Source organism: Pipistrellus kuhlii, unplaced genomic scaffold (genome assembly GCF_014108245.1).
Source record: "Pipistrellus kuhlii isolate mPipKuh1 unplaced genomic scaffold, mPipKuh1.p scaffold_m20_p_31, whole genome shotgun sequence".
Classification (NCBI taxonomy): domain Eukaryota; kingdom Metazoa; phylum Chordata; class Mammalia; order Chiroptera; family Vespertilionidae; genus Pipistrellus; species Pipistrellus kuhlii.
In genome coordinates this window covers 3,886,427-3,912,468 of record NW_023425531.1, presented here as the reverse complement: position 1 = coordinate 3,912,468, position 26,042 = coordinate 3,886,427, and the positions used below count along the sequence as shown (strand labels likewise).

Below are 26,042 nucleotides of genomic sequence, written 5' to 3'. Positions count from 1 at the left end.
CACAGCATGCTCCGCCTTTCCCTCCAGTGTCCTCCTGCTGCCCACAGCATGCTCCGCCTTTCCCTCCAGTGCCCTCCCTCCATCTGCTGCCCACAGCGTGCTCCGCCTTTCCCTCCAGTGCCCTCCTGCTGCCCACAGCATGCTCCGCCTTTCCCTCCAGTGCCCTCCCTCCATCTGCTGCCCACAGCGTGCCCTGCCTTTCCCTCCAGTGCCTTTCCTCCTGCTGCTGCCCACAGCGTGCCCCACCTTTCCCTCCAGTGCCCTCCATCTGCTGCCCACAGCGTGCTCCACCTTTCCCTCCAGTGCCCTTCCTCCTGCTGCTGCCCACAGCGTGCCCCACCTTTCCCTCCAGTGCCCTCCATCTGCTGCCCACAGCGTGCCCCGCCTTTCCCTCCAGTGCCCTCCATCTGCTGCCCACAGCGTGCTCCGCCTTTCCGTTCATTGCCTTTGTGATGCTGCAGGCACAGCCACACCCACCAGGGCCTCTGCCTGAGTGAGTGTCCGCAGACCCTGTCAGCTCAGCATTTCTGGAGCGGACCTCTGGCTCACCCTCACATCCTGCTGATTTTCTTTCTGGGTGAAGAGCCTGTTGTCTAGTCAGTTACTCAAGTTGGAAACTTGGTGACCCTTCCAGGCTCTTTGATCTCACTCCCTCCCATACCATGTCACGTGCTCCTTTCATTGTACCTTCGTGATAGCTCTCCGTCCCCCTCCACTTACTGCTTTCTCACTGGGTGGGAGGACCCTCCTCCGTTCCTACGTGGGTGTCCTGCTTAGGGGTCTCTTAATGTTCCCCTCCTCAGCATCCCTGATCTCCACACATCTTCCTCAGTTGCCAGAAAGACCCTGCCCCCAAAACAGTTGTCATAATGACAGCTTACGTTTATTTGGGTGCTTACTGTGTGCCAGCGCTCTTCCGGGTGCCAGCAAAATCGGTCCTGCCCCCTTTTTCCAGGTGAGAAACAGGCACATCTGAGGTCACAGAGCTAGTAAGTCTGTTTCCAGGGTCTGTACTCTTACCTACCATGTCGCAACAACAGAAACCATGTTCTGAGCTTTCTAGCAATTAGCAAGTTGCATATATTCTCTCTTTAGTCCTTCCGACTCTATAAATTAGAAACTCCTAATATCTCCATTTTTACAGGTGGGAAAATAGAGGCACAGAGATGTTAAGTAACTTGCTCATAGTTAAACAGCTTTTAGGTGGGCTGGGCTTTGAGCCCCAGCCACATTGCTCCAGGCTCTCCCTCTTAGCCACTTCCCCCACCTACTAGGGTTACCTCAGATGTACCTACAAATTCTGAACTCAAAGTTTCATGGGTATCCTCCTGTTCTGCTTTCAGGATTGTGGATGGCAAAGGAGATAAGCATGCATGAGGTGTTCTTGCTAATAAAGAGAACTTGTGATGATAAGAAGAGACCAGCATTCTGTTTGACCCACATCCAGATATGATGAAGTACTAGGCTTCCCAGTGATGCAGTAGAAATTCCTATGCTGTTTAAAATGCTCCATTCCGACCACTCCTCCTGCCCCTGTATTGATGGATCTCATAGTTTGAAATTCTTGATAAGTTCTTAGGAGCACAACTAGCATAACCACCTGTGACAGCACAGGATTGCACTGGTGTGTGCCATCAGTCCCTGAGGCTGTTCATGCAGGACAGTTTCTGATGGGGGAGGAACTGGGGACATTATGGGAGGCAGTCTGGTCTGGATGCCTGTGCTTATTTCTTCTCCCCATTACAATCCAGTTAAATGCTAGAAAAGGTATGCTTAAAAATTCTTGGAAATTGCCGGGACCGGTTTGGCTCAATGGATAGAGCGTCAGCTTGGGGACTGAGGGTCCCGGGTTTGATTCCGGTCAAGGGCATGTACCTTGGTTGCGGGCATATCCCCAGTAGGGAGTGTGCAAAAGGCAGCTGATCGATGACTCTCTCTCATCGATGTTTCTAACTCTCTATCTCTCTCCCTTCCTCTCTGTATAAAATCAATAAAATATATTTTTTTAAAATTCTTGGAAATTAAGAAATGTGGTGCAGAAAGCTGTTCAGAAAAAGTCTTATTGAGGAGTAGCTCTGTGAATGAGTAAAGCAAGTGCCATTTTCCTTGTTAATTTATTGTTGAAGGTGGGACAGCCGGATGTAAGGAAAATCCTCAGAAAGGCTCTTTTGCATCAAAATTAAAAAGCAGGCTACCAAGAAAAGGTACAGAGTTCTTGGAAATTCAAAACTATGTAATACTGTCACCAGTTAATAAAACATTTCAGGGGGGACTGGGAAGGGCGTAAAGCGAGTTTCTGTGTTCTTTCATTTTCCAGGAGATAGGACTCCCCCAAATTTACATAATCAGAAATCCTATAATAATAAGCCCTAATATGCAAATCGACCTAACAGCTGAATGATTGGCAGAACAACCAGTCACTATGACGCGGGTGACCAGAGGTAGTGATGGGGGGTGGGGCTGGCAAGCAGGCGATGCCAGGTTGCCAGCCAAGGCGGTGCCAGTGGGGGCCACTTGATCACCCCGCCCGCCAGTCACCCCACAGATTGGCCCTGATCGCCTACCAGGCCTAGGGACCCCACCCTATACATTGGGAACGGTGTCTTAGGTTTAAAAATTAAAACCTGGCAAGGCTACTCTAACACTGACAAAACAGGATGATGCAGGGATGACAGGCATGGACTCTGGCTTGCACATTTTGTGGTCAGCCCTGATTCTGACACTTATAGCTGTGCGACAAAGCCAATTACTTACCTTCTCTCTGCTTCAGTTTTTCCACCCATAAGATGGGGGAAATGGTACTACTGCCTCAGAAGTCATGTTAATGTACTACTTTCTATAATCAGGGCAAAAACTGTAGCTGCCCATACAACAGCAAGATGTCTTTCACCTGCATGAGAGTATGGTCACTGGTGCATTCAGCATCCTGGATTGCGAGAGGGATGTCCAACATGGGGATCGGACCTACATCCCCTGAGGGTGCGGGCTACGCTGAGGAACACCCTTCCTCTCCCTACTACCCCGCTCCCCCCAGCATGAATTTTGTGCACAAGGTCTCTAGTAGCACTTATAAAACAAAGAACAGTTGTTTACGCCCTAACCGGTTTGGCTCTGTGGATGGAGCATCAGCCTATGGACTGAAGAATCCCAGGTTCAATTCCAGTCAAGGGCATATACCTTGGTTGCGGGCAGGATGCGGCTGATCAATGTTTTGACTCTCTGTTCTTCTTCCTTCCTCTCTATAATGTGTATATATGTATATATTTATACACACATATATATTTTTTAAAAAAGAGTTGTTTACTAGGTCATTACAGAATCAGAGGAGGAGCCTTTCTCTTGCTCTAAATCTCCCACCCCATTAGTATGAATACATTATGTCAGCGACCTTCAACCCGTGTGCCACACAAATGTTTAGAACCTGCAATACCAGACTATTTAGTCAGGGGCACTGACCTCTTTTCCCTTAGGTTGTTAAATAAAAAACAAAAATGACAACAACCTATACAACATAGCTGTCCGTCCAGCGTGAATAAATCAAAATTATACTTTTTTTTTTTTTTTGTCAGATTGGCAAAACATATTTTTGGTGTGCCACAGAATTTTAGTAATTAGTTTATGTGCCATGAGATGAAAAAAGTTAAAAATCACTGTGTTAACATTGATCTTCACCCAGAAAGTCTGCCACCTTTGTGCTTTTTTGGCAACCATAAGATTCTTTTCATTAACCAAATGGTTCTTAGTAACGAGGGGAATTTTGAAGGCTCCCCCCACCCTCACTTGATTTGGCAATATCTCTCGACGTTTTTGGTGGTCATCACTCGAGTGACCAAAATGTCAGTACGTAGTGCCAAGGTTGAGAAATAGTTAGCTGTCAATTGTATAGCAAACTTGCAGCTCAGACTTTTCCTTTATCTCCCGGAGTATCCTAATACTTGACTAGAAAGCAAATAAAATCTCAAACTTTTTATTGTGCCAAATCTGCCTGCATAGTGAAATTTAAGAATGACATTTAGTGTGGCAAAAAGTGTCTACAGTTAGAATGACTGGGACATCTTTCTGCCACGCTCTGCCGTTGTCCGTCTGTCTGGCTCTCTTTCCCAGGGACTTGGGTGCAGTCTCAAGCCTTCTCTGGCCAGCACTACAGCAGTCATGACTAATCAGAGTTGGCGTGGGAAGTAAAGCTATTCGCCGCTCTTCCCTAAGAGGTCTCCCCACCCCAGACTGGTTCTGCATAGATGTACTGTGCCTCGGGTTTTTCCATTCTCCACCTGCTCCCCGCCACGGTATTGTAGTGAGATCCCTAGGGGGTGAAATTCTTTTCAGCTTTGTGTCTCCAAAAATGTCTTTCTTTTGTCTTCATCTTTAAAAAATATATTTTTTAAATTGATTTTAGAGAGGAAGGGAGAGAGAAAGAGAGACATTAGTGATGAGAGAATCATTGATCAGCTGCCTCCTGCACGCCCCCTACTGGGGATCGAGCCTGCAACCCAGGCATGTGTCCTGACTGGGAATCGAACCATGACCTCCTGGTTCATAGGTTGATACTCAACCACTGAGCCATGCCAGCCTGGCTTGCCTTCATTTTTGAGGAATATTTTCATTTGATGTAAAACTGTAAATTGGCTATTTTTTCTTTCAGCACTTTAAAGATGCCATTCCATTGTCATCTGGTCTTGTATCTCTGAGGACAAGCCAGCCATCATTATTACTGTTGCCCCTTGTATGTGAAAAAAAAAAAATTAAGTTTAAATATATATATATATATATATTTAAACTTAATTTTTTTTTTAATTTTTTTTATTTCAGAGAGGAAGGGAGAAGGAGAGAGAGACAGAAACATCAATGACGAAAGAGAACCATTAATCGGCTGGCTCCCACATACTCCACTGGGATTGAGCCCGCAACCCAGGCATGTGCCCTTGGCCAGAATCGAACCTGGGACCCCTCAGTCTGCAGGCGGACGCTCTAGCCACTGAGCCAAGCTGGCTAGGGCAATATATATATAGTTTGTTTTTTAGCAGTTTGTCCATGATCTTAGGTGTGTTTTGTGTGTGTGTTTATCCTGCTTAGAGTTCTCTGCGCTTGGGTCAGTGAGTTGATATTGTTCATTCATTTCGGGAACTTCTCAGCCAATATTTCTCCTGTCTATGCTCGCTCTCTCTTTCCTCTGGTTCTCTAATTCACATACAATATGCAGTCACGCTCAGTTTGTGAACATTTCCCATCTTGAACAGCTCACCTCTCAACTCCACAACCTCTTCATGCCTGTATGATCTTATGCCTCTCTCAAGTGATAACCAAAGAAGAGAGTGCGAGAACATGAGTCTGCTGTTAACATCTCAGGAAATTGTGCTGTGAATATTTTCATGTGTTTTTGCTTTTATTATCGCTTATTACTATTACTAGATTTTCATTTTTTACTGAACATTTTATTTCCTTTAAAATTTCCATTTCCATTTCATATTTTTGTTTTTGAAGTACTTGTTTTTAGATTAAACAGTACATTAGACACGTACTGTATATAAGAAAGGTTAAAACCAGGGAATCATTTGGGGATCTGAAATGGATTCATTAAATTTACATTTTTTTTCTAACAGGAAAAAGTGCTCGGTTTCGAACAGTCTTCTGGAACAAACTAAGTTCCAGAACAGAGCTTCCACTGAGACCCTTTGATATTGTCCCACAAATCCTGAATACTTTGTTCCAGTTTTTTTCTTTTTGTATTTTAGTCTGGATAATTTGTTCAATTTCCACAACTGCTGAAATCCCTCTACTCCTGCAATTTGTCCATATTTTTCACTGGCTCCTTTAACATATTTCATCATAGCTGTTATGTATGCAGGATAATTTCAGCATCTTGCCTCTCTTTGGATATAGTTGTGTTGACTGCATTCTGTCTTGAAAAAGCCTCATGTTTTCTGTTATTTTGCCCACCCCCTGAGGTACGTTGGCATTGAACGCCAGCTGTGTGCAAAACTGAGCCATGTGCCCATGCTCTGCCGGGTTGCTTGTGTGTGGACTCTGATCCTCTAGCCCAAGCATGTTGTCGCATGGTTACTTTTGGTGCCTTCAGTTCTCCACAGGCTTCCGTTTCTTTGAGGCAGGATTAAAACTTTCTCTGGCAGGTGTGTTTATCTCAGTTCCCTGTGCCTTACCTCACACTTTGCAGTAGGACTTGTGACTGCATCAAGAGAGTTTTTCTCAGCCCCAAGCCACTCCCTGTGGTTGAGGACCACTGCCTGATGCCCATGGTAAGGGGCAGAGTGCTGCCGGGATGCCCTCAGTTCCCTTACTTTGCTCGCAGACTTCAGCAGGCCCATGCACCTGAGCTGGGGGTGGGGTGAAGGGAAAGGATTCCCCCCCTGGGTAGATCACCTGTGTCCATTCTTCTGCTTCTCTCCCTCACCTTCCCCTCCCTCACTGCCTTAATGTACCCTTCTGCGAGCCAAGCTGCACGCTTCTAACTTCAACTTACCTCTTAGGTCTCAAAAGCCATCACAGTTTCAGAGAACTTTTCTGGTATCTGCATTGATGCCCTCCTGTCATCTCTAACCTTTGGCAAGTTAACTTTTTTACGCCTAGGTTTCTCATCTCTAAAGTGGGTGTAATAATACTGTTGGTCTCCTGATATCTTCAGGATTAAATGAGTTAATATGTATAAAGCACCTGAACATAGAAGTTAACAGGATCTCTGGAGCAAACTTGCTCAGATTCAGAGCCCAGCTGTGAAACCTTGGGCAGGTCACTAAACTTCTCTGTGCCTCGATTTTCTCATCTGTAATGTGGAGACTATAATACACACCCCATGGAGTGATTGTGAACTTTAAAGGAATTTATCCTTGCAAAACACCTAGGACAGTGTCAAGCACATGGCATGAGCTTGGTAGATGTTAGGTGGGACGCTGGTGACACCACCCCACTCCTCCCGGAGGGCCTGGCGATCCTGTCCGAGCTCTCACTGCAGGGAGTGTGAGCCCTTCCTTTCTTTGACAGCCCCCGAGCTCTGTCCGCACAGGGCCACACCTCGTACTTGCGATGGCTCGTGGAAGGGAGCCCACACATGCTTCTTGAGTGACTGAGTGAAAGGTTAGCGGTGCAGCACGCCCGAGAGAGCCTGAGGATGAGCCCGGAGACGGGCGGTGCGCTGCACTGTTGTTTCATTCCTCTCAATGTCCTTTTGAGTCAAAGGCTCCTTTAAAAAAGGTTGATTTTTCTATTTCAAGTCATCTGCAGCGTCCTCAGCCACCAAGCTGTGGTGTTGGAACACTCTTTTCTTTGACCTTTAAAAAAGGGCAAGTGAGGATTTATGGTGTTCTCCGCCCAGAGTCCACTCAGCATCCTTTAAAGCAGCCTCACCCCAGTTTTCCCTTAATTTGGTGCATCACCCTAATCATAGAACTTTCTGGGCTACGTCTGTGACGTGTATTCCTTGTAGAATCTAAGGGTCTACACTTACCCAATTTCTCAGCATTACATACTTTTTAAGAATAGGTAATGCTCCTCAGTGGTTGAGTGTTGACCTATGAACCAGGAGGTCAAGATTTGATTCCTGCTCAAGAGCACATTCCCTGGGTTGCGGACTTGATCCCCAGTAGGGGGCGTGCAGGAGGCAACCCATTGATGATTCTCATTATTGATGTTTCTATTTCTTCTTCTCCCTTCCTCTCTGAAATAAATAAAAATCCTATATAATATAGAGGTAATATGCAAATTGACCATCACTCCAACACACAAGATGGCAACCCCCATGTGGACACAAGATGGCTGGCAGGGGAGGGCAGTTGTGGGCAATCAGGCCAGCAGGTGAGGGCAGTTGGGGACAACCAGGCCTACAGGGTAGGGCAGTTGGGGGCAATCGGATGGCAGGGGAGCAGTTAGGCGTTGTTGATTAGGCTGCCAGGGGGTTGGTTAGGGGGTGATCAGGCTGGCAGGCAGAAGCAGTTAGAGGCAATCAGGTTGGCAGGCAGGTGAGTGGTTGGGAGCCAGCAGTCCTGATTGGGAGAGGGATCCCAGATTGGAGAGGGTGCAGACTGGGCTGATGGACAACCCCCCTCCCCGGGGCATGAATTTCATGCACCGGGCCTATTTACAAAAAACAAAACAAAACAAAAAAAGAATAGGTAATGTTTATTGTTGTTTACAGAGATACAATCCTAATTTGCAAAGCACAGCTTCAAAGGTTTTAAAATATTCTGTTTGCTGTATTATTGTGGTCTTTTAAAAGTTGTGTGAGATTGTTGATGTAAATATAAAAGTGAGGTGCTGGAAGGCCCAGCTATATTTATTTTTAGATCATAGATTAGTTTGTAGTGGAGCTAGGACCAGCATCTAGCATGAAAATTAATTAAGAAAGACTCAGGGTTGGTCATTGATCTTGAAATTGTTCTCATTTTGAGGACCCAAAGACTGTGTGTGTGTGTGTGTGTGTGTGTGTGTATGTGTGAGTAGAAGGGAGAGAGGGAGAAAGAGAGAAACCTCAATCTGAGAGAGACACATCAGTTGGTTGTCTCTTCACATACCCTGACTAGGGGTAGGGAGAGAACCCTCAACCCAGGAATGTGCCCTTGACTGGGAATCAAAACTGCGAACCTTCAATGCTCGGACTGATGCTCTAACCACTGAGCAGAGCCTCCATGGCTCTCTGCATTTTCTTTAATGGATGCCTGCCCCAATTTCCATTTCCAGGAAATAGGGGTAGTAACAGCTGCTCCATAAGAGTAAAAAATAAAATATGTGAAAGTACTTTCATTAAAGAAGAATCTACAAATGTAAAGTACTACTTAAATTTCGTCTTATGATTTATCTTTTGACCAGAGAGAGCTCCTTATTTTATGAATTTTTTGAACTTTCAAAAATGTTTTTTAAGTTGATAGTTTATAGCCAGTGATTCTGCCACGCTATTTCTGTTACAATAGTGGTTAAGTCCTTATTGGCCAGGACCACGTTGTGAGTCTGTTCTTACTGTCCATGGATAGCTGCAGAGCACCCCTACTCTTCTGCCCCTGCGTATTCTTGCTGCCTCCATCCTGACGCTGCTGCCAGAACTGCCATTCTGGAGTTCAGCTCTGAGTTTTAGATTTCCACTCCATTGCGGAGAAATGGTCATTGCCCCCCTTCCCCCATTGCCTCCTAGTTCTTAGCAGGCAATGCCTTTCTTTCAGCCGGTCCCACACCCCCCATTCTGTTCCCCAGTGCAGGACCCCCTCACATCCCCTGCCCTGTGATGTTTGGGTGTGTCTGTCTTACTCTGAGATCTGCTCAGACTGCTTCCCTGTGAAGCCTTCCTGGCCACACAGTGCCTGGCTCTTGTCTCTGCTCCCGGCACTCTGAAGAAGTTGGTTGTTTACATCCCTGCCTTTCTCATCCGCTCCCCAAGAGCTCCCCAAGGACGGACTGTGGCTCATTGCTCTCCTTTTCTTCTTCCCCAGTTCTTGACATTCCGTGAGAGCTCCCCGAGTGCTGGCTGAGTGAGTGGCGATCTAAGTATATTGAGCAGGTCCATCCTGAAATGGCAGGCCCTCCCTCTCTGAGCGCACCTGAGCACCCCAGCACTGGCCTTTTTAAGCCTCCTCGCCGGCAGTGCCAACACCACGCGGGACACATTGATCCTTTGATGCAGGGTGTTGTCAGCTCACCACATACTCGTTCTCTGAGTTTCTGTGTATTGTGTGCCTGTATTTTTGGTGGCCCCCAGCCCACGCAGCCTTATCACAACCAGCCCTTTGTTTTAAGTGAGCTGCCTGCCTTGCTCCTGCTCTAAGTTTGACACGCCTCTTGTCTTTGTGACCTCGGCTCTACCTTAACTCTTGCAGAAGAAGCTAGAACTGCTTGAATACCTGCGGAAAGGTCATTCTGAGATAAGACTTGCTGCTTGGGATCTGATGCTGATTATTTGTTGTCATTCTTAGAATAGCTAATGTCCATAAACCCTCACTGAGTACCAGGGACCAATTTAACAAGATAAATTGGATAAATGAGATAACTGTTGGTTCTAAACAGCCACTTTGTGATGGCACAATCATCACTTCTGGTTTACAGTAGGACCATTCCATTTTACAGTGGAGGAGTCAGACTCACCTTTATAGTTCAACAAGCGACAACATTGGACTCAAGAGCGGTCTAACTCCAGAGCCTAACCCTAGCTCCACTGCAGAGTCTCCTCAGTCTTTGCTAAAGATGAAACTTAGAATCTGGAATCTCTCAGCTTCTTATCACTCAGCTTCCTCTGCCTATGAAGGCAAGACACCCATGAATCATGCACATGAGACACATTCCAGGTGGTCTTGAGTAGAAAAGGGTATTGATGGCCTGCTCTACAGGAACCCGGCAGACCATCTGCTGCTGCCCACCACTTGCTGCTGGGCCCTCTTTCCACCCTGTCCCAATAGTTACTCTGCCACATGGCAGCTTGCAGAAACAATGATTGCTGCGAGCACCTCTGAGAGAAAGCCATCCTCACATTCCGGCCTGATGCCAGACAGTCTAGTTTCTCCTCGTATGAGTTTGGGTCCCCAGAGTCTCACCTGGAACTGGAGTTGAGAGCATTTAGGAGCTTATATCTCCCTCCCGATTGAAAACAACAACAGTGCACCTGGTTGCCAGCCCGTTCTGTGACTCGCCTCTGCACCTTTGCACCTACTACCCATCTCAATGTGCTTTTTTCTTTCCTTTTAATTGTAGAACTTCCACTCAGCCAGCTTTCCTGCAGTTCTGGATGATGGTTGTTTTGTCTTTTAGTTGTAGTCTTGTTGTGGTTGTGAAAGGCAGCAAGTACAGGTGTTCACCTATGCCACCATCTTGGTTCTCTAAATAACTCTTTGAGATATAAAATCTATGTGTGACTTAGGAAGAAGTGTTGAAAGAGAGCCTGCACAACCTGTCTGAAGATGCAGAGCGCCTCCCTGTGCGGCCAGAGCTGAGCCCCTGGTGCCCAGTAGCCTTGCCTTTGGCCACTAATAATTCGCTTTAGATTTTCTTGTGGGGCTTTTCAGCTCCTCCGGGCCTCGGCAGCAAACGGTCCTCCTCCATGTGCTCCCAGGTCTTAGCTCCGTGTCTATTGTCCTCATTGTGATACTTTGCAAAATATTTCTTACATATTTTTGCTTGCTTAAATAAATTTTGAAATCTCAAACTCAGCTGCCTCCAGATCCAAGCAGGTACTAAGCATGACTAGAGCAGGGTTGGTAGAGAGGGACTTGGAAGTTCCTTGAGAGACCATCAAAGGGAGTCCCACAGTGTGCTGGTGGCCTCGAAGTTTCCTTCTGACTTGCCATAAGCAGGAATAGTTTATTGGTGGAGCTTTGAGATAACACGTGGTTACCTCATAGGTTCTGTTTCATGTCCTGGGGGAAAACCAACTGACCAAACAAAGCTTCAGGGATACGCTTACACTTGTAGGAAAACGATAACACTCAGTTCCGCTCATTCTGACACACAGCAGGTCATCCTCGGCATTGACTGGAGTTCTAATACTATGGATAGTCAGGTAGGTTGATAAGAGTTTTGTTATTGTTGTTTAAAATAAAAAATAATTGTTACCTTAGAGAAGCTGCAATATGTGGGCACAATTCCATCATTTAAGGAAATAATTCAAAGCATAGAACTATTATATGTATTTTGCCCATGTTATCAAAATATTTTCTATTGGACCATTTTCCCTTCTGATAAATACTCCCCCCTTCTTTTTCAGTGTTATGCTTGAGGGTAATTTTTTTCTTTTCTCATATTATCTCATTAGAGTTCTTCAAACTCTTTTAAGACTTTTAAAACTACTTTGTGGAATGTGTAACAGTTTGCTTCATTTATTGTCAGAGGATCCTTTATGTTTAAAGTCCAATTCTGTGGATTTCAGGTTCCTTTCCAGAAAGTTAAGACAGCTAATCTACTGATTTAAAACAGGAAAAAGTCACCCCGGCTCACTATGAGATCCAGCGTGTGCCCTCCCACTGGGCACCAAGGCTCAGTGGGTTTGTAAACACCTGTAACAGGAGATGACAGTGCTCCCTAGTCTGGTTCCCAGCAGCAGGAAACGCACTGGCTGGCTGTGGGTCTGGCCACGGTAATTTCACTGCGTGAAGTGGTCATGTGCTGTTGACCTATGTCATATTGATGGCTAGAATTTATGTTACTCATAAAAGAAGCAGCTAGATATTTTCAGGTCGTCAGAATTTAAAATCGGTTTGTTGAACTTTCTCTCCATGGCCCCTTTTTTTTTTTTCTTTTCTTTTTTAGTATTAATTGGTGTGTCAAAGTGAATGGGTAAGTAAAAAAGACAGCACAACTCTGATCTGTGATTTGTAATCCACAGCATACAGTGCTGCAGTCTTGGGAGCGGGGATGTTTGTTCTGTTGCCCAGTTTGCCCTCCTGGGTGGAGAGTATGCTGGTGGCAGGAAGATGAGCTGTCCTAGGCCTCAGGGTGGCTGTACGGATTAACAGGCAATTTTGTGGAGTCTGGAAAAGCCAGTGCCTCTCAGCTTCTGAAACAGGTTGGGACGGCACAGGAATCCCCTTTCAACGTAAGAGTTGGGAAGTGTTGAAAAGGAATGGCGTCCAGTGGGAACCACGCTCCACTTGTACCCAGGTCAGAGGATGGCACACTGTGGTCTTTGGCAAGCCTGGCTGCAGTGGTTCAGAGTGGAGTTTGCATTCTTAAATGGTCGGGGAAAATCAGAAGAAGAGTAATTTTTAATGACTTATGATAATTGAGTGAATTCAAATTCCCGTGCCCCTAAATAAAGTGTATTGGGACACCACCAGTTCATTTGTCTCTTTGTGGCTGTGGCTGTCACTCTACAACAGGGAGCGGAGTGCTTGTGGCAGAAGGCCGTGTGGCTGCAGCCTGAAATGCTTATTGTTTGGTCTTGCTAATGCCTGGCACAGACAGTGGTATTTATTCAGATCGTGTCCTGAAGTCTGTTTATAAGTAGGGATCAGAGGGAAAACAATCATGGTAATATCTCAGCATTTAGGGGGACTCATGGGGGCCAAAAATGGGGAGGTGGAGGACAGACATAATTTCTGACTTCTCTGTTACCAGCACTGGGCTGTGCCTCCACATTTGAACTCTGATTGTCAGAGTCAGCCACCCCCACTTGTTCTGGCAGCTGCTTCTCGAACATGAGGCAGAATGTCTAGGAAGAGAAAATACACTTCCAGAACGACCTTACATTCCAGGCCTGCCTGCGAGGCTGCTATCCTGCCTACTGGTATTGAACTTTCTTCTTGCTACATGTTTTGAAATCTAGAATATTTTCAAATCTTATTATATCAGTGTGACAGTCATCTACTTTTTTATTTACTCACTTGGTGTATATTAAGTATGCATTGTGTGTCGGGCAGTTGCTAAGCTGAGGTTCTGGGGCCACGCCCGGCGGAGGTCAGTGATGCTCTGCTCAGAAGATCACTGCACGAGAAGGTGTGGACTTGAGCCTCTATTCCCCTGGCTCCCAGAATCCGTGCGTTATGGAAATGCGAGTGTTCTGAATGCAGAGGGAGAAACAGTGATGGTTCACAATGGTGGCGTTTGGCATTTGAGCGTAGTGGTGGCGGAAACTCCTCTAGAAATTAGTCTATAGATTGGTATGCAAATTGTCAGGCCCACTGGGAATTTTCCTTTGACCCTGTCTTCTAGTTGAAGCATTTTCTGATGGGCTGCTTCAGATTGGGAATGTTCCTGTTTGCTCCCGGTCAGGTGAGTGGGCCGAGAGTCACATCCTGTTAGGGAAGATTGCGGGGGGACGTTACCACAGCCTGTCCAGGGGAAGGCGGACATACTAAGGCCAGCACAGTACTGCTTTTAGGCTTTGAGAATTATGAGGAGAAATCTTAGGCTTTACTAACAAGTGATAAATACATGAAAAATCCTGCCTGACCTAAGCTGCGATTTAATGATGAGTGGAATCGCCCAGTGACTTGCATAGGAAAAAACAGCACCCAGAGTAAAATGGTGAGTGGGACCTGCCTTCCTGCTTGTATTGTTTTTCCAGTTACAGACAGGAAACATTCAAGTGGAGAGTTTCCAAGCACAGAACATTGGACACAAAGAAGGCTCTGACAAAGCAGAAAAACCCAATATAAAATGTGTAGGTCTGTGAGTGAAATGTCTGCTTTAAAACCTATGTAGCAAGCATTCTTATTATTTTTCAAATATATTTTTATTCATTTCAGAGAGGAAGGTAGAGGGAAAGACAGAAACATCAATGATGAGAGAAAATCATTGATCGGCTGCCTCCTGCACACCTCACACGGGATGGAGCCCGCAGGTCCCCAAGCTGGGCATATACCCTCACCGGGAATCGAGCCACAACTTCTGGTTCCTAGATCTTTACTCAACCTCTGAGCCATGCTGACTAGGTGAAAACATTATTTTTTTAGTTGGATAACTTTGACTACCACTTTATTGTTTTGGTCTTTAGATGCCTTGACAAATTCAATATATTGTTCTCCCTTGCTTTACTAATGAATTAAAAAACATATCAAAGATAACACATCTCAATAAAAACCAAACTCCTTTGGCTAATGTACATGCTTTTTGGTTGAGCACTTGGGCCAGTGTTGTGAATAATCTGTGGACTTCCCTTAGGTCAGAGTTCCATGTCTCTGGTAAAGGTGAACGGATGCCCAGTTCAGCATGAAAGGGTTGAGCCTCGGGCCAGGACAGTAATGAGGAGGATCAGGTCATCGGGCCATGTAGTGGGTGAGGTGGGGATGGTGGTGGTTCTCTAAAATGAAGGTGAAGTTGGACAGGCCAATGGGGAGATCTTTGAGGGAGGGAAACGCCCTGATTTGTATATTACATTCTGGAATCATAACTTCTCACTTTAAAGTAATCTTTCTTAGATGTCTCATATTCATGAATTGGAAGAATCAATATTGTTAAAATATCCGTGCTATTCAAAGTGATTATGGGTCAATATATGTAGTCCATTTGTATTGAATTCCAATGGCATATTTCACAGAAATAGAAAAATGATCTTAAAATTCATGTGGAAGCACAAAAGACACTAAAGAGCCAAAGCAATCCCGAGCAAGGAGGACAAGGCATCGCACTTCCTGATTTCACACTACACCACGAAGCTGTAGTCATCAGTACAGTGCTGGCATAGGACAGACATATAGACCATTGGGACAGAATAGAACCACCCAGATATGGTCAGCTATTGACAAGGGCACCACGAATATGCAATAGGGAAAAGGACGGTCTCTTCAATAAAATGCTGCTGGAAAAACATACCTTCATGCAAAAGAATGAAACTGAACTCTACCTTATACCACTCACAAAAATTAACTCAAGATGGATTAAAGAGTAAACTGTAAGACCTGAAACCCTAAAACTCCTAGAAGAAAACAGGGAAGTCTTTTGAAATTGGTCTTGGCAATGGCAGTGTTTCCCAAAGTGTGGCACGCGTACCCCCAGGGGTACGGGAAGAGTTTGGTGAGGGTACGCGTTGCACCGGAGTTTGGTGGGGATATACACTGCACCGTGCTTAGCTCCGCCTAATTCTACGTTCTCATGAGTACTAGGGGTACTCGGCGTTACGAAAATTATAGAAGGGGTACACATATCAAAAGTTTGGGAAACTCTGATTGTAATGGATGTGACACTGTTAGGCCAGCATGGCTCAGTAGCTAAGCATCGACCTATGAACCAGGAGATCACGCTCTGATTTACGGAGCACATGCCTAGCTTGCAGTCTCTATCCCCAGTGGGGGTAAAGGCGGCATGTAGGAGGCAGTCAATCAAAGATTCTCTATTATCGTTGATGTTTCTATCTCTCCCCCTCTCTTCCTCTCTGAAATCAATACAAATATATTTTTTGTAAAAACCACAAACAACAGAGACCCCGAAGACACAAACACACACATTAGCTTAGGCCTACACAGGGCCAGGATCACCTCTTCCACCTCCACTTCCTGCCCACTGGAAGGCTTCGGTGTGGTAATGCAAGGAGCTGTCATCTTCTGTGATAACGATGCCTCCTTCTGGAATGCCTCCCAGAGCGCCTGCCCTGGCTCTTTGCCAGGCAGTGTCCCGTTCCAGAGGTAGGTCCACGGTGCTTTGCTTGGTTTGTTTCATTTTTTTCATCATAGATTTGCTTGTTAGAAGATAATGTACCGCGGACATTCCCTCTCTATTTAAAAAATATATATATTTTTTATTGATTTTTTATAGAGAGGAAGGGAGAGAGATAGTTATAAACACCGATGAGAGAGAAACATCGGTCAGCTGCCTCCTGCACACTCCCCACTGGAGATGTGCCTTCAATCAAGGTACATGCCCTTGACCGTAATCAAACCTGAGACTCTCTGAGTCCGCAGGCCAACGCTCTATCCACTGAGCCAAACCGGTTAGGACAACATTCCCTCTCTATGAATGAAAACCTTTCAGTATTGAGCATGTTTTTAAAACATTTTAAAGAGCTTGTTGAGGTCTGCAAAAACATCTGCTGAATCGAACCCTTCCCTATGAATTTTCTTGGAGTTCTTTTTCTTCTGCAGTTTCCTTTTTTCTTGCCTCCTCTTCAGCTGTATTCCTGTTCAGTTCCAACAACTCCTCATTAGTCAGTTCCTCAGGACCACCTCTCTGAGCTCTCCTGTGTCACCCTCTTCCTCGCCCAGTTTCAGTCATTGCTATCTCAGCCACAGCCTTGCTGATTTTTGCAACCTTTATGCAACTACATCGCAATGGTACAGCATCATGATGGTACAGCGTCAGCAGGCAATGGGAATTGTCAGCTTCATCATAATCTTCTGGGACTACTGGTGTGTGTGTGTGTGTGCTGTCTGTTGTTGGCCATTGTGCAGGGCATGATTGTGGACATTTTTCCAAAGGGGGCATGATTGCAGATATTTTTCAAAAAAAAGATAAATAAATGGCTAACAGGTATCTGGAAAACCACAGTGAGATATCACCTCATACCTGTTAGGATGTCTGTTATCAAAAAGAAAGAAATAACAAATGTTAGAATATGGAGAAATTAGAGCACTTTTACACGTTGGTGTCAGTTGATACAATCACCATGGAAAACAGTATGGAGGCTCCTCAAAAAATTAAAAATAGAACTACCTTATTTATGGTCCAGCAATTCAGTTCTGAGTATATATCTGAGGGAAACAAAATCAATATCTCAGATATCGGCACTTTTATGTTCAATGCAGCAACATTCACAGTAGCCAAGATATGAAAACGACCTACCATTGTGTGAAAGGACAAAGATGCAACACCCACACATACTGGAATATTCCCCAGCCATGAGAAAGAAGGAATCCTGTCATTTGCGACAACATGGTGAACCTGGAGGACATTATACAAGTGAAATTAGCCAGACACAGACACACTGTATGACCTCACATGTGGAATAAAAATAAAAATGAATTCATTGAAACAGAGTACAGTCATAGTTGCCAGGAGCTAGGGAGTGGGGGAAATGGGGAGATTTTGGTCAGAGGATACAAACCTTCAGTTGTAAGATGAATATGTTCTGGGATCTAATGTACAGCATGGTGACCACAGCTAATAATAGTGTATTATATACTGGAAGTTTACTAAGCATTCTTACAATTATAACAAAAAGGGTAACTGTAGGAGGTGATAGGTGAGTTTGTGATAATCATTTCACAGTGTAAATCAAATCAGGACGTTGTATACTTTACATAGAGACAATTTTGTTTGTCAGTTATACCTCAGTAAAGCTGGGAGAAAAAGTAATCTCTCCTGATTATAGGAAATTTTAGATTATTTCAGCAAACCCTAAAATCTGGTTAAGAAGATACATTGGAAATCTTTCTAAAATTTTATCAATGCAATATACAGTGTTCACAAAGGCAGGAGACATAGTGCAAATTTATTTTTGAACAGCGTGTACACATTTTCATATATTTTTTAGCTTCCAGATACTTTTTCAGGTAAAAGGCTTCTAAATTTAAAGCAAAGGATCCAGTTGTTAATTTGTTAGTGGGAAAATAATGCTGGTTTGCCTTGTATTTTGGATACGCTGAGGTATGTGTTCTGTTGTACTTTTGTAGGTTGGCGGTTGGACACAGTGCTTTAAAGCAGTTATGCTTCACTTAAAATCAGATCAAGCGTGTTACTTGAAAATGTAACTAACATTAAAAAAAATATGAAACTATGTATCTGTATAGTTTAGAAAGTCAAATAACCATAGAAGGCTTACCACCAAGTAGAGTGGGTTCTTCCCCACACATCTCACTCTCCTAGTTGAGATTCCCCAACCAAAGAGGCAACTCGCTTCACATTTTATCTGTTTATTCAGGCCTTTTCTCATTCATGTTTATAAATATGTGTAAGCTGCAACCCTTTGAGTTACCAAGTTTAGGTATAATTTATTGACCTCTTATGATAAATGATGGTTTAGGCTTTTTGTGTAACCTTCCTCTCTGCTTCTGCTCCTTTACCTTGCCAATACAATTACATTACAAATTTTGGATATTTTACTATTCGTTATCATAGCAAATATTTGAAGGTGAGCATAGTAGTGTGCTATGATTATCTTTCTGATGGACTTTTTGGGATTTTTTCCTGAAGTTAATACTTGGCTTTTTTGTGTGTGGGGCTATTGCAGTGCTGTACTCATAATGTTTTAACATCTGAATCCCCTCCTACCCCACAAAATCTCTGATTTGTATTGTTTGTGCTTATTTCTTTTTCTTTTCAAATTACCAGTGTGAGGCCCTTGAACAAAGAGCTAGGAAAAGTTGCATGCAGTGATTCTCTTGCACGAATCCCAGCACACTCCTGCTGACATCCCACACTGGGATTGTAATGCATGCTTCCCTCCTCTTTTGTTATAGTTTTGAAATAAGTTCATTTCAGCCCAGCCGGCCTGGCTCAGTGGTTGAGCATCAACCTATGAATCAGGAAGTCACAGTTCAATTCCTGGTCAGGGCACATCTGGGGACTGCAGCCAATCAGTGCTTCTCTTCATCATTGATGTTTCCATCTCTCTCTCCCTCTCCCTTCATCATTCTGAAATAAATAAAAATATGTTAAAAATAAATATATAAAACAAGTTCATTTCATAAGAGGACATATTTGCTCTGAATCTCTTCTTTTGAACTTACGAATACAGCTGACCCTGAAACAACACGGGCTTGAACTGCACAGGCCCATTTATTTAAAGATTTGTTTAAACTGTTGTAAATACTAAAAGTGTATTTTCTTTCTCTGCCTTTATTGTAAGAATACAGTATACAATACATATTACATACAAAGTATGTGTTAACTGTTACCGGTTGAGGAGGCTGTTAGTAGTGAGGGTGGGGAGAGTGAAAAGTTACCTGCCTTTTTGGCTGTGGGGGTATTTGCTCTCCTCACCCTTGCTCAGGGGTCCAGTGTGTGCTGTTGGAGTTTGGGGTTTCCTGCGTGTACACTTTCCTCGCAGAGGGCAGAGGTGGCAGAGGTTCTGCCCAGGTGTGCAGGGCCCGGCGCAGGCCCCTGGGTGTTGGCCAGAGAAGACACTGTCAAAGTCCCACCGTCCCTGGTGGCGTTTTGCTAGAGACAGGGAGAGGCTATGGGGCGCAGGTGCATGGCAGGAAGCTGCGGCGGCCTCATGCCAGGCCTGTCCATTAGTTGGCTGCTGGAGTTCTGTTTGAGGCTGGTTCCTTGAGCTCATGTCCAGCTGGAGCCCTGGCCTCCACTTTCCTAACTGGCGTCACTCCTGGGCCCCCTGCCTGCAAGTGAGTTCTTGCTGGCATATTATGGCCTGCATCAGGCCCTGCTCCTCCAGACCTGGGAGATGATGGAGTCAGGTCAGAGTTTGGTTTCCTGCAGAAGATGAGGGAGCCACTCTCGTGGCCAGCCAAGTCCATGGGCACTGCTGTGGCAGCGGGTATCGGAGACCTCTGTGGCAATCTTGGCTTTATGGGTCGGCTGGAGTGTGCACCGCCATACTGGTGGCAACTGGCGCTCTTCTGGGCCCAGCAATGTTTTGGGGTCATTTTAGTGGGTCCCATTCACTTTCTGGCCTCATGACTTTTCCTTTTCTTGCAATAGTTCCTGGGCAAGATAAGCACTTCCATTCTGCAGTAAATCTCATAACAAAGGCTCAGTTCCTGGTTCACCGCCTTCCCTTTCTCTGCCACTCCCCAGTGCTGAGGACTGCAACAGACTTTTTCCTTTCTCTTAGAAGTGTCCTGTTTATTTCCAAGATAATTTGGTAGGTTTGCTAAACAGCTTGGCTTAAATCACTATTTGAGTCAGGAGTCCAAATGGCCCTTAGATTGTAGTAAAAAACACAAAAAGGGTGCGCGCGCACACACACACACACACACACACACACACACCCCACAATAACTTGGGTTTTGCTTAAGTTGTCCTCTGATATAAAAATTGATAGAATTTCTCCACTAGTTACATTCATTTCTGCCTGTTTTGTTTTAAGTTCTTGGGTAATAATTATTAATTGTCCTGAGTTGCTTTTCATTTCTGGATCTCTAACTCTGAACTTTAATTTTCCCTACAGAGCTGAGAAAACAGAAGTCCTCAGTGAAGATCTGCTACAGGTAACTAACGTATTTGTAAAATATTCTGTTTAAAGTAAAGGCATTCTAAAAAAAAAAAAATCCATAGGTGAGAGCTGAAGCTTATTGTTTTTTAAGCCTAAAGTAGAATGACATGGCTCGCATGGTTTGAGCAGGAAAGAATGGCCGTTGTTGCATGTGATAAAGGGGATGTGAAACTGGTCATGCTGTGTGTCACATGAGGCTGGCCCTGCTGTCTAGCGCCAGGTGTTGGAGTGGGGGTGTGGGCCTGGTCATGGTCCTGGGCAGGTTGAGGGGCTGCAGTTTGCTGCTGTGATGATGCCTTTGATGGGAGAGGCCCTGCCAGCTGCAGCAGAGGCCCCACTGGCTTCAGCTTAGAGTTGTGTGGAGTTTTTTATTTGTTTGTTTTTGGTTAATCCTCACCCAAGGATATTTTTTTCCCATTGATTTTTTTAGAGTGGAAGGGAGGGAGGGGGGAGAGAGAGAGAAACAGCAATTTGTCTGCCTCCCATACATACTCCACCTGGGGCTGGGGACGAATCTGCATCCCAGGCATGTGCCGCTGACCTTTGGTATGCAGGCAGACATTCTAACCACTGAACTGCACATGTGGCCAGGGCTCATCCTAGAGTTGTTTTTTTTTTTTTAATTTTTATTGATTTCAAAGAGGAAGGGAGAGGGAGAGAGAGATAGAAACATCGATAATGAGAGAGAGTCATCAATCGGCTGCCTCCTGCACGTCCCCACTGGAGACTGAGCCCAAAACCCAGGCACGTGCCCTTCACCATAATTGAAACTAGGACCCATCAGTCCGCAAGATGAGCCAAACCAGCCAGGGCCTAGAGTTTTGACTCCTTGCGCCCTCTTACAATCTGGTTTCCCGACTGAGTTGAGTTGGGCTCTGTGGGATTTAGGGTCTCAGTGACAGTGGTCTGGATGTCAGAACCACCATGAGGCAATCAGTTGGCCTCAAGTCATTAGCTCAAACTTTCTTTCCTTTGTAGGGAGAGGCTTGCTGCCCCGGGCCTGAGCCAGGTCCACTCCCCTCCATCTCTCAGCAGGTTTCCCTAACGTTAGGGCTGGGTTGAAGGCCCGGGATCTTGATAACATAGCACTTCACCCTACCCCACCCACCCATACAGACACTCCAGGAAGGACTGAGCCTCCTCACCTGCCTCCTTGCTTCTCATTTCTATGAACTGCCCGTCTGCTCCAGGGCGTCCCTGAGGACCAAAGGCCTGCTCCCTGGCAACTCCCTGTGCAGGGAAGGCGCATGCTTTTTTAAAATGCTGCTTCTACCACGTCACGCCGCAACGTCCTAATTATGACAGCCATCTGCAGCAGAATATTTTAAGAGCACAGTTTCATTTCTTATTCTTTTTTCTTTTTTTTTTTTTTTTTTTTTTTAGGACTGGAAGTTTTCATTAAGGATTAGAAGACCCTCTCCCCCCCAAAGATTTATTAAAGAATGATAGTCTTAATATTTTCCCATTGTTTTATTTGTCATATATTTCTAACTCATTTTCAGATGTTCAGAAATATTGTTTGATCCAGTTAAGCCTCAACCACACCCATTTTCATAAATGTCAGTATCTCTCGCCCACCCCCACCCTAGTGGCGTACATCGCCTCACTCAATCCTTGAAGCCCTGAGATGAGGCCAGCGGCCCTTTCCCTGGAGCGCAGGCAGCAGCCATCTGCTCTTGTCCCCTTGCCCAAACATCTGCTGGCCTGAGGAGGCTGCCAGATTCTAGGAACGCCTTATTTTGTGACACAGATAACCGTGTCCACCATAATTGCTGAGATGTTTTTCTGATTTCTGTTGTTTTTAAGTGTAAAGAGGGAGAATAGTGTTTAAAGGTGTGGAGTCTGGTGCCTCGCTACCTGGATTCAAACTCCAGGTTTGCCCCTGCCTAGCTCTGTGGCCTCGGGATTTACTTAACCACCCCATGCCTCCGTTTCTGGTTCTGTGAAAGGGCGGGTAACAGCTGTATCCATCTCATAGTTTACTCTGGAGAGCATGGGGCGGAGCACGGAGCGCGGCGCATGGTGCTGCTGCAGGGTGGCGTGTTGTTTTGCTCCCACTGTTGTGGCCGGTGATGATTTTGTTTCTGGTGTGAAATTTCTCTTAACTTGCTCTGTCCTCCTACGCCAGTGATTTTCAGCCTTTTCATGTCATGGCACACATAAGCTAATTACAGTCATGTGGCACACCAAAAAAACAAAAAATAGGTATAATTTTGATTCATTCACATTGGATGGCTGCTGTCATTTTTTTCATTGACGATCTAAGGGAAAAGAGGTCAGGGCTCCCGGTGTGGCATATTTTAAAAAATTCTTGCCGGAACTGGTTTGGCTCAGTGGATAGAGCATCGGGCCAGTGGACTGAAAGGTCCCAGGTTCAATTCCGGTCAAGGGCATGTTTCTTGGTTGCGGGCACATCCCCAGTAGGGGGTGTGTAAGAGGCAGCTGATCGATGATTCTCTCTCATCGATGTTTCCAACACTCTATCCCTCTCTCTTCCTCTCTGTAAAAAATCAATAAAATATATATATGTTTTAAATTAATAAAAAATAAAAATTCTTGCCATGGCATACCGGTCGAAAATCGCTGTCCTGCATCCTTTTCTGGATTTCCGTGAGAGCTGATTAAGAGGCTGCCTTCTTATTTTGCTTGCATGTTGTTTCCTGGGCAACTGTGATTCCCAGGAGGCAGAGCCACTATGCATGTTCTGTTCCTTTTCTAATGCCTTGCATGGGGACTCAGTAGATACGTGTCCTTTCAACAGATAGTAAGTGAGCACCTTCCATTGTGTGGCAGACAGCGCTCCAGGTACTTGGAATATGGAGTGAGCAGAACAGACCACAGCCTTGTCCCTGCTGACTGTACATTCTAGTGCAAATGGGAGTCAAAATGAAATGGAGTTTTTTGGGTGGTTTCCCCCATGCTTTGGTGGCCAGTGAAGAGTGTGTATTACTTTTCTAATGTTTTAAATCTGGCCATTGTAAGCTCTGGGGAAGCTGATGTGGCATTTGCTGCTAAATATAAATGTGCCTGCCAGCCCCCCTGGCGACCACCAGGCTTGTCTCGGGACGAAAGCTGCTCGTGCGTGAGGGCCTGAGGGGAAGAGGCACAGAACCTCCTCCTTGGATAAAATGTTTGGGGTAAAAGTACATTCTGCCTTGAATTTGTTGATTTTTCTTTAAAATAGAAAGCATCCCTAAGGGCCTGTTCATTCTTAGTGAGTCATTAGAATACACATTTTTGGCATTCCTTCCTGTAAAAAGCAGCTCCTTTGCCATAAATGGCCATATCCCAGCAGTAATATTTTGGGAAGCAAATCATGATGCGGGGGTCCCCTAAGTCAGTGTTTCTTACTACCGGCTGCCATTCTGTTTAGAGGCTTATTTCAAAAACAAAGACAAAAACCCACCCCAAGCCCAATAGGAATAGTTTTGAAAACACGGACCCTGAGGTTAAATTGTGGACATTTGCTGTGTGTCTTCTGCTTGCTGTCTGTGTGTGGACGGAGAGCTGCTGAGGGCCCTGTGGCTCTCCTTCCCCGCCGTGGTGCTGGAGGTTGGACCTGGCATGTTCCTGGTGTGTGGCGTGTGACATCACTGCCACTGCTCTTTCTGGGGCAGGCTGAGATTCAGCCTCTCGGGGGTCTAAAGCCCTCAGAAGGAGGGAGGTCAGCGGGTCTCACCCAGAGGTGACTGCTCTCTGAGGGGTTATTGGACATTTTTTTGGAGACAGGTTTGGTTGTCACAACTACTGACATCCAGTGCATAAAGGCCAGAGATGGTGCCACACATGCTGTCACTCACAGGACAGTTCCCCACAGCCCACACATTTTTACCAGGAGCCAACAAATCTGACTGCAGGGTGCTTCACTGCCCAGTGCAGGCGCCGCCTAAGGAGAGGCTGAGTTTGTTCTGCAGCCCTGCAATGGCTCCTTTGTCTCTGTTTGCCAGATCGAACGGCGTCTGGATGCGGTGCGGTCAATGTGCCATCACTCTCACAAGCGCCTGACGGCATGCTTCCAGGGCCAGCATGGCACGGACGCCGACAAGAGACACGTGAGTAGCAAATGCAACTCTGCTCTCGGTTCTTGTCTCTTTGAGGGGCTTCTCCTTTGACCAGCTGGATTCCCCAAGCAACACCAGCAGCTTGGCCTGCAGATTTGTACCTCATCTCATGTCCGGCTCACAACACCTGCCCACCCACAACATTCTTTTGAGCTTAAGTTATCGTTGAGCTGAAAGCCCTGCCCACTCCAGTGCTTTTGACTTGAGCCATTTGTCATTGATTAGAGAACAGACCTGTCAGTTAGGAATCCTTTAATGGCAGAAGCTGAAGGCTTGTCTGAAATTCACCTAGAAAGTAGAGTTTATTGGCTTCCTAGCTAGCATTTCAGTGATGAAGCCACAAGCCCCAGTGTCTTTCCTTCTCTCATTTCTCCCCTCAGTGTCCGCTTGACCCCTTAGTGGACACTCCTCCTAGTCTCCTAGTTGCCGGTTGGCTGTTCGCAGCTTCCCTAGGCTCTCCTGTGAGCATCCACCCGGAGTAGAAAGTATCTCTTTCCAGTGGTAGTCTTTTTTTTTAATATGCTTTTTTGAGAGAGAGAGAGAGAGAGAGAGAGAGAGAGAGAGAGAGAAACATCGGTTGGCTGCCTTCTGCACGTCCTCTAATGGGATTCGAGGTCACAACTCGGGCATGTGCGCTGACTGGGAATCAAACCAGCAACTGCTCAGTGCACCAGGCAGTGTCCAACCCACTGAGCCACGTTGGCCAGGGCTTCCAGGGCGAGAAACCTTCTTTTTGCTGGGTTGTTTTGTCACCTGATGTCTCAAAAGGAAGAGCTGGTACACAGATGACCTGTGTCACTTTCTTTTACATTCTCGACAGACACTTGTGGGGCATTTTGACAACTGGGTCATTCCTCTCTTGCATAGCACCAAGCATTCTGCAGTGTGTATGTCAAGGAGTGGAAGTTTGCAAACACCTACAGTCCCAGGAGTGCCTGCGCACATCTCGTTCTTCAGAATCAGCCCAATGCCCCGGGGCTGCCCTTGGCACTCCTTCTCTTGCCACGACTTCTGCTCTGCCTGCCCTTTCAATATTGTTTCCTGGGGTCTGTCCTTCTCGGTCTCACAGTCTCGTTCTCTGAGCCACCTCCTCTAGTCTCATGGCTTCTATATGATGTCTGTATACAGGGACTTCTAAACGATTTTCAGCCAAGTAGAAAGCTCCCTGCCCTCACTGTCTGTCTGACATGCATAACCAGTTCTTCTGTGCTGACTCAAATTCTGTCCCCCAGTTCCGCAAGCTAGAAACTGCAGGTTATCTTACATCCCTTTCAGTTCAGTTTGCCCTCAGTGTTCTGGAGCAGCTCAGTGAGCATGTCTTGCGATTCTCTATGGATGTTTGATTTCCTCCCCTCCCCTCCCACTCTGCCACCTGGTCCCAAAGTGAGACCTGGGCTGCCACAGGCACCTCTGGAGTGGCCTTGCCTGCCTGGGTCACCCCCTTTTCCAGA

General features: G+C 45.7%; 1 protein-coding gene across 7 annotated transcripts in view; it reads left to right on the top strand.

Annotated features, from left to right (window-relative positions):
- ARHGAP17 (Rho GTPase activating protein 17) overlaps window positions 1-26,042 on the top strand; it is an 80,406-nt gene that overhangs the window by 16,318 nt on the left and 38,046 nt on the right. For 6 of the 7 annotated variants that reach the window (XR_004991892.2, XM_036460151.2, XM_036460144.2 and 3 more), the window contains exons 2-3: window positions 20,486-20,525; window positions 24,478-24,582. Coding sequence is in view for 6 of the 7 variants with exons in the window: in XM_036460151.2 (XP_036316044.1) it covers window positions 20,486-20,525; window positions 24,478-24,582 (145 nt within the window). In the remaining variant the exon portion in view is untranslated. Of the gene's footprint in view, window positions 1-6,719; window positions 6,745-20,485; window positions 20,526-24,477; window positions 24,583-26,042 lie in introns of those variants that run through there. The other variant, XM_045570279.1, reaches the window with a different exon arrangement.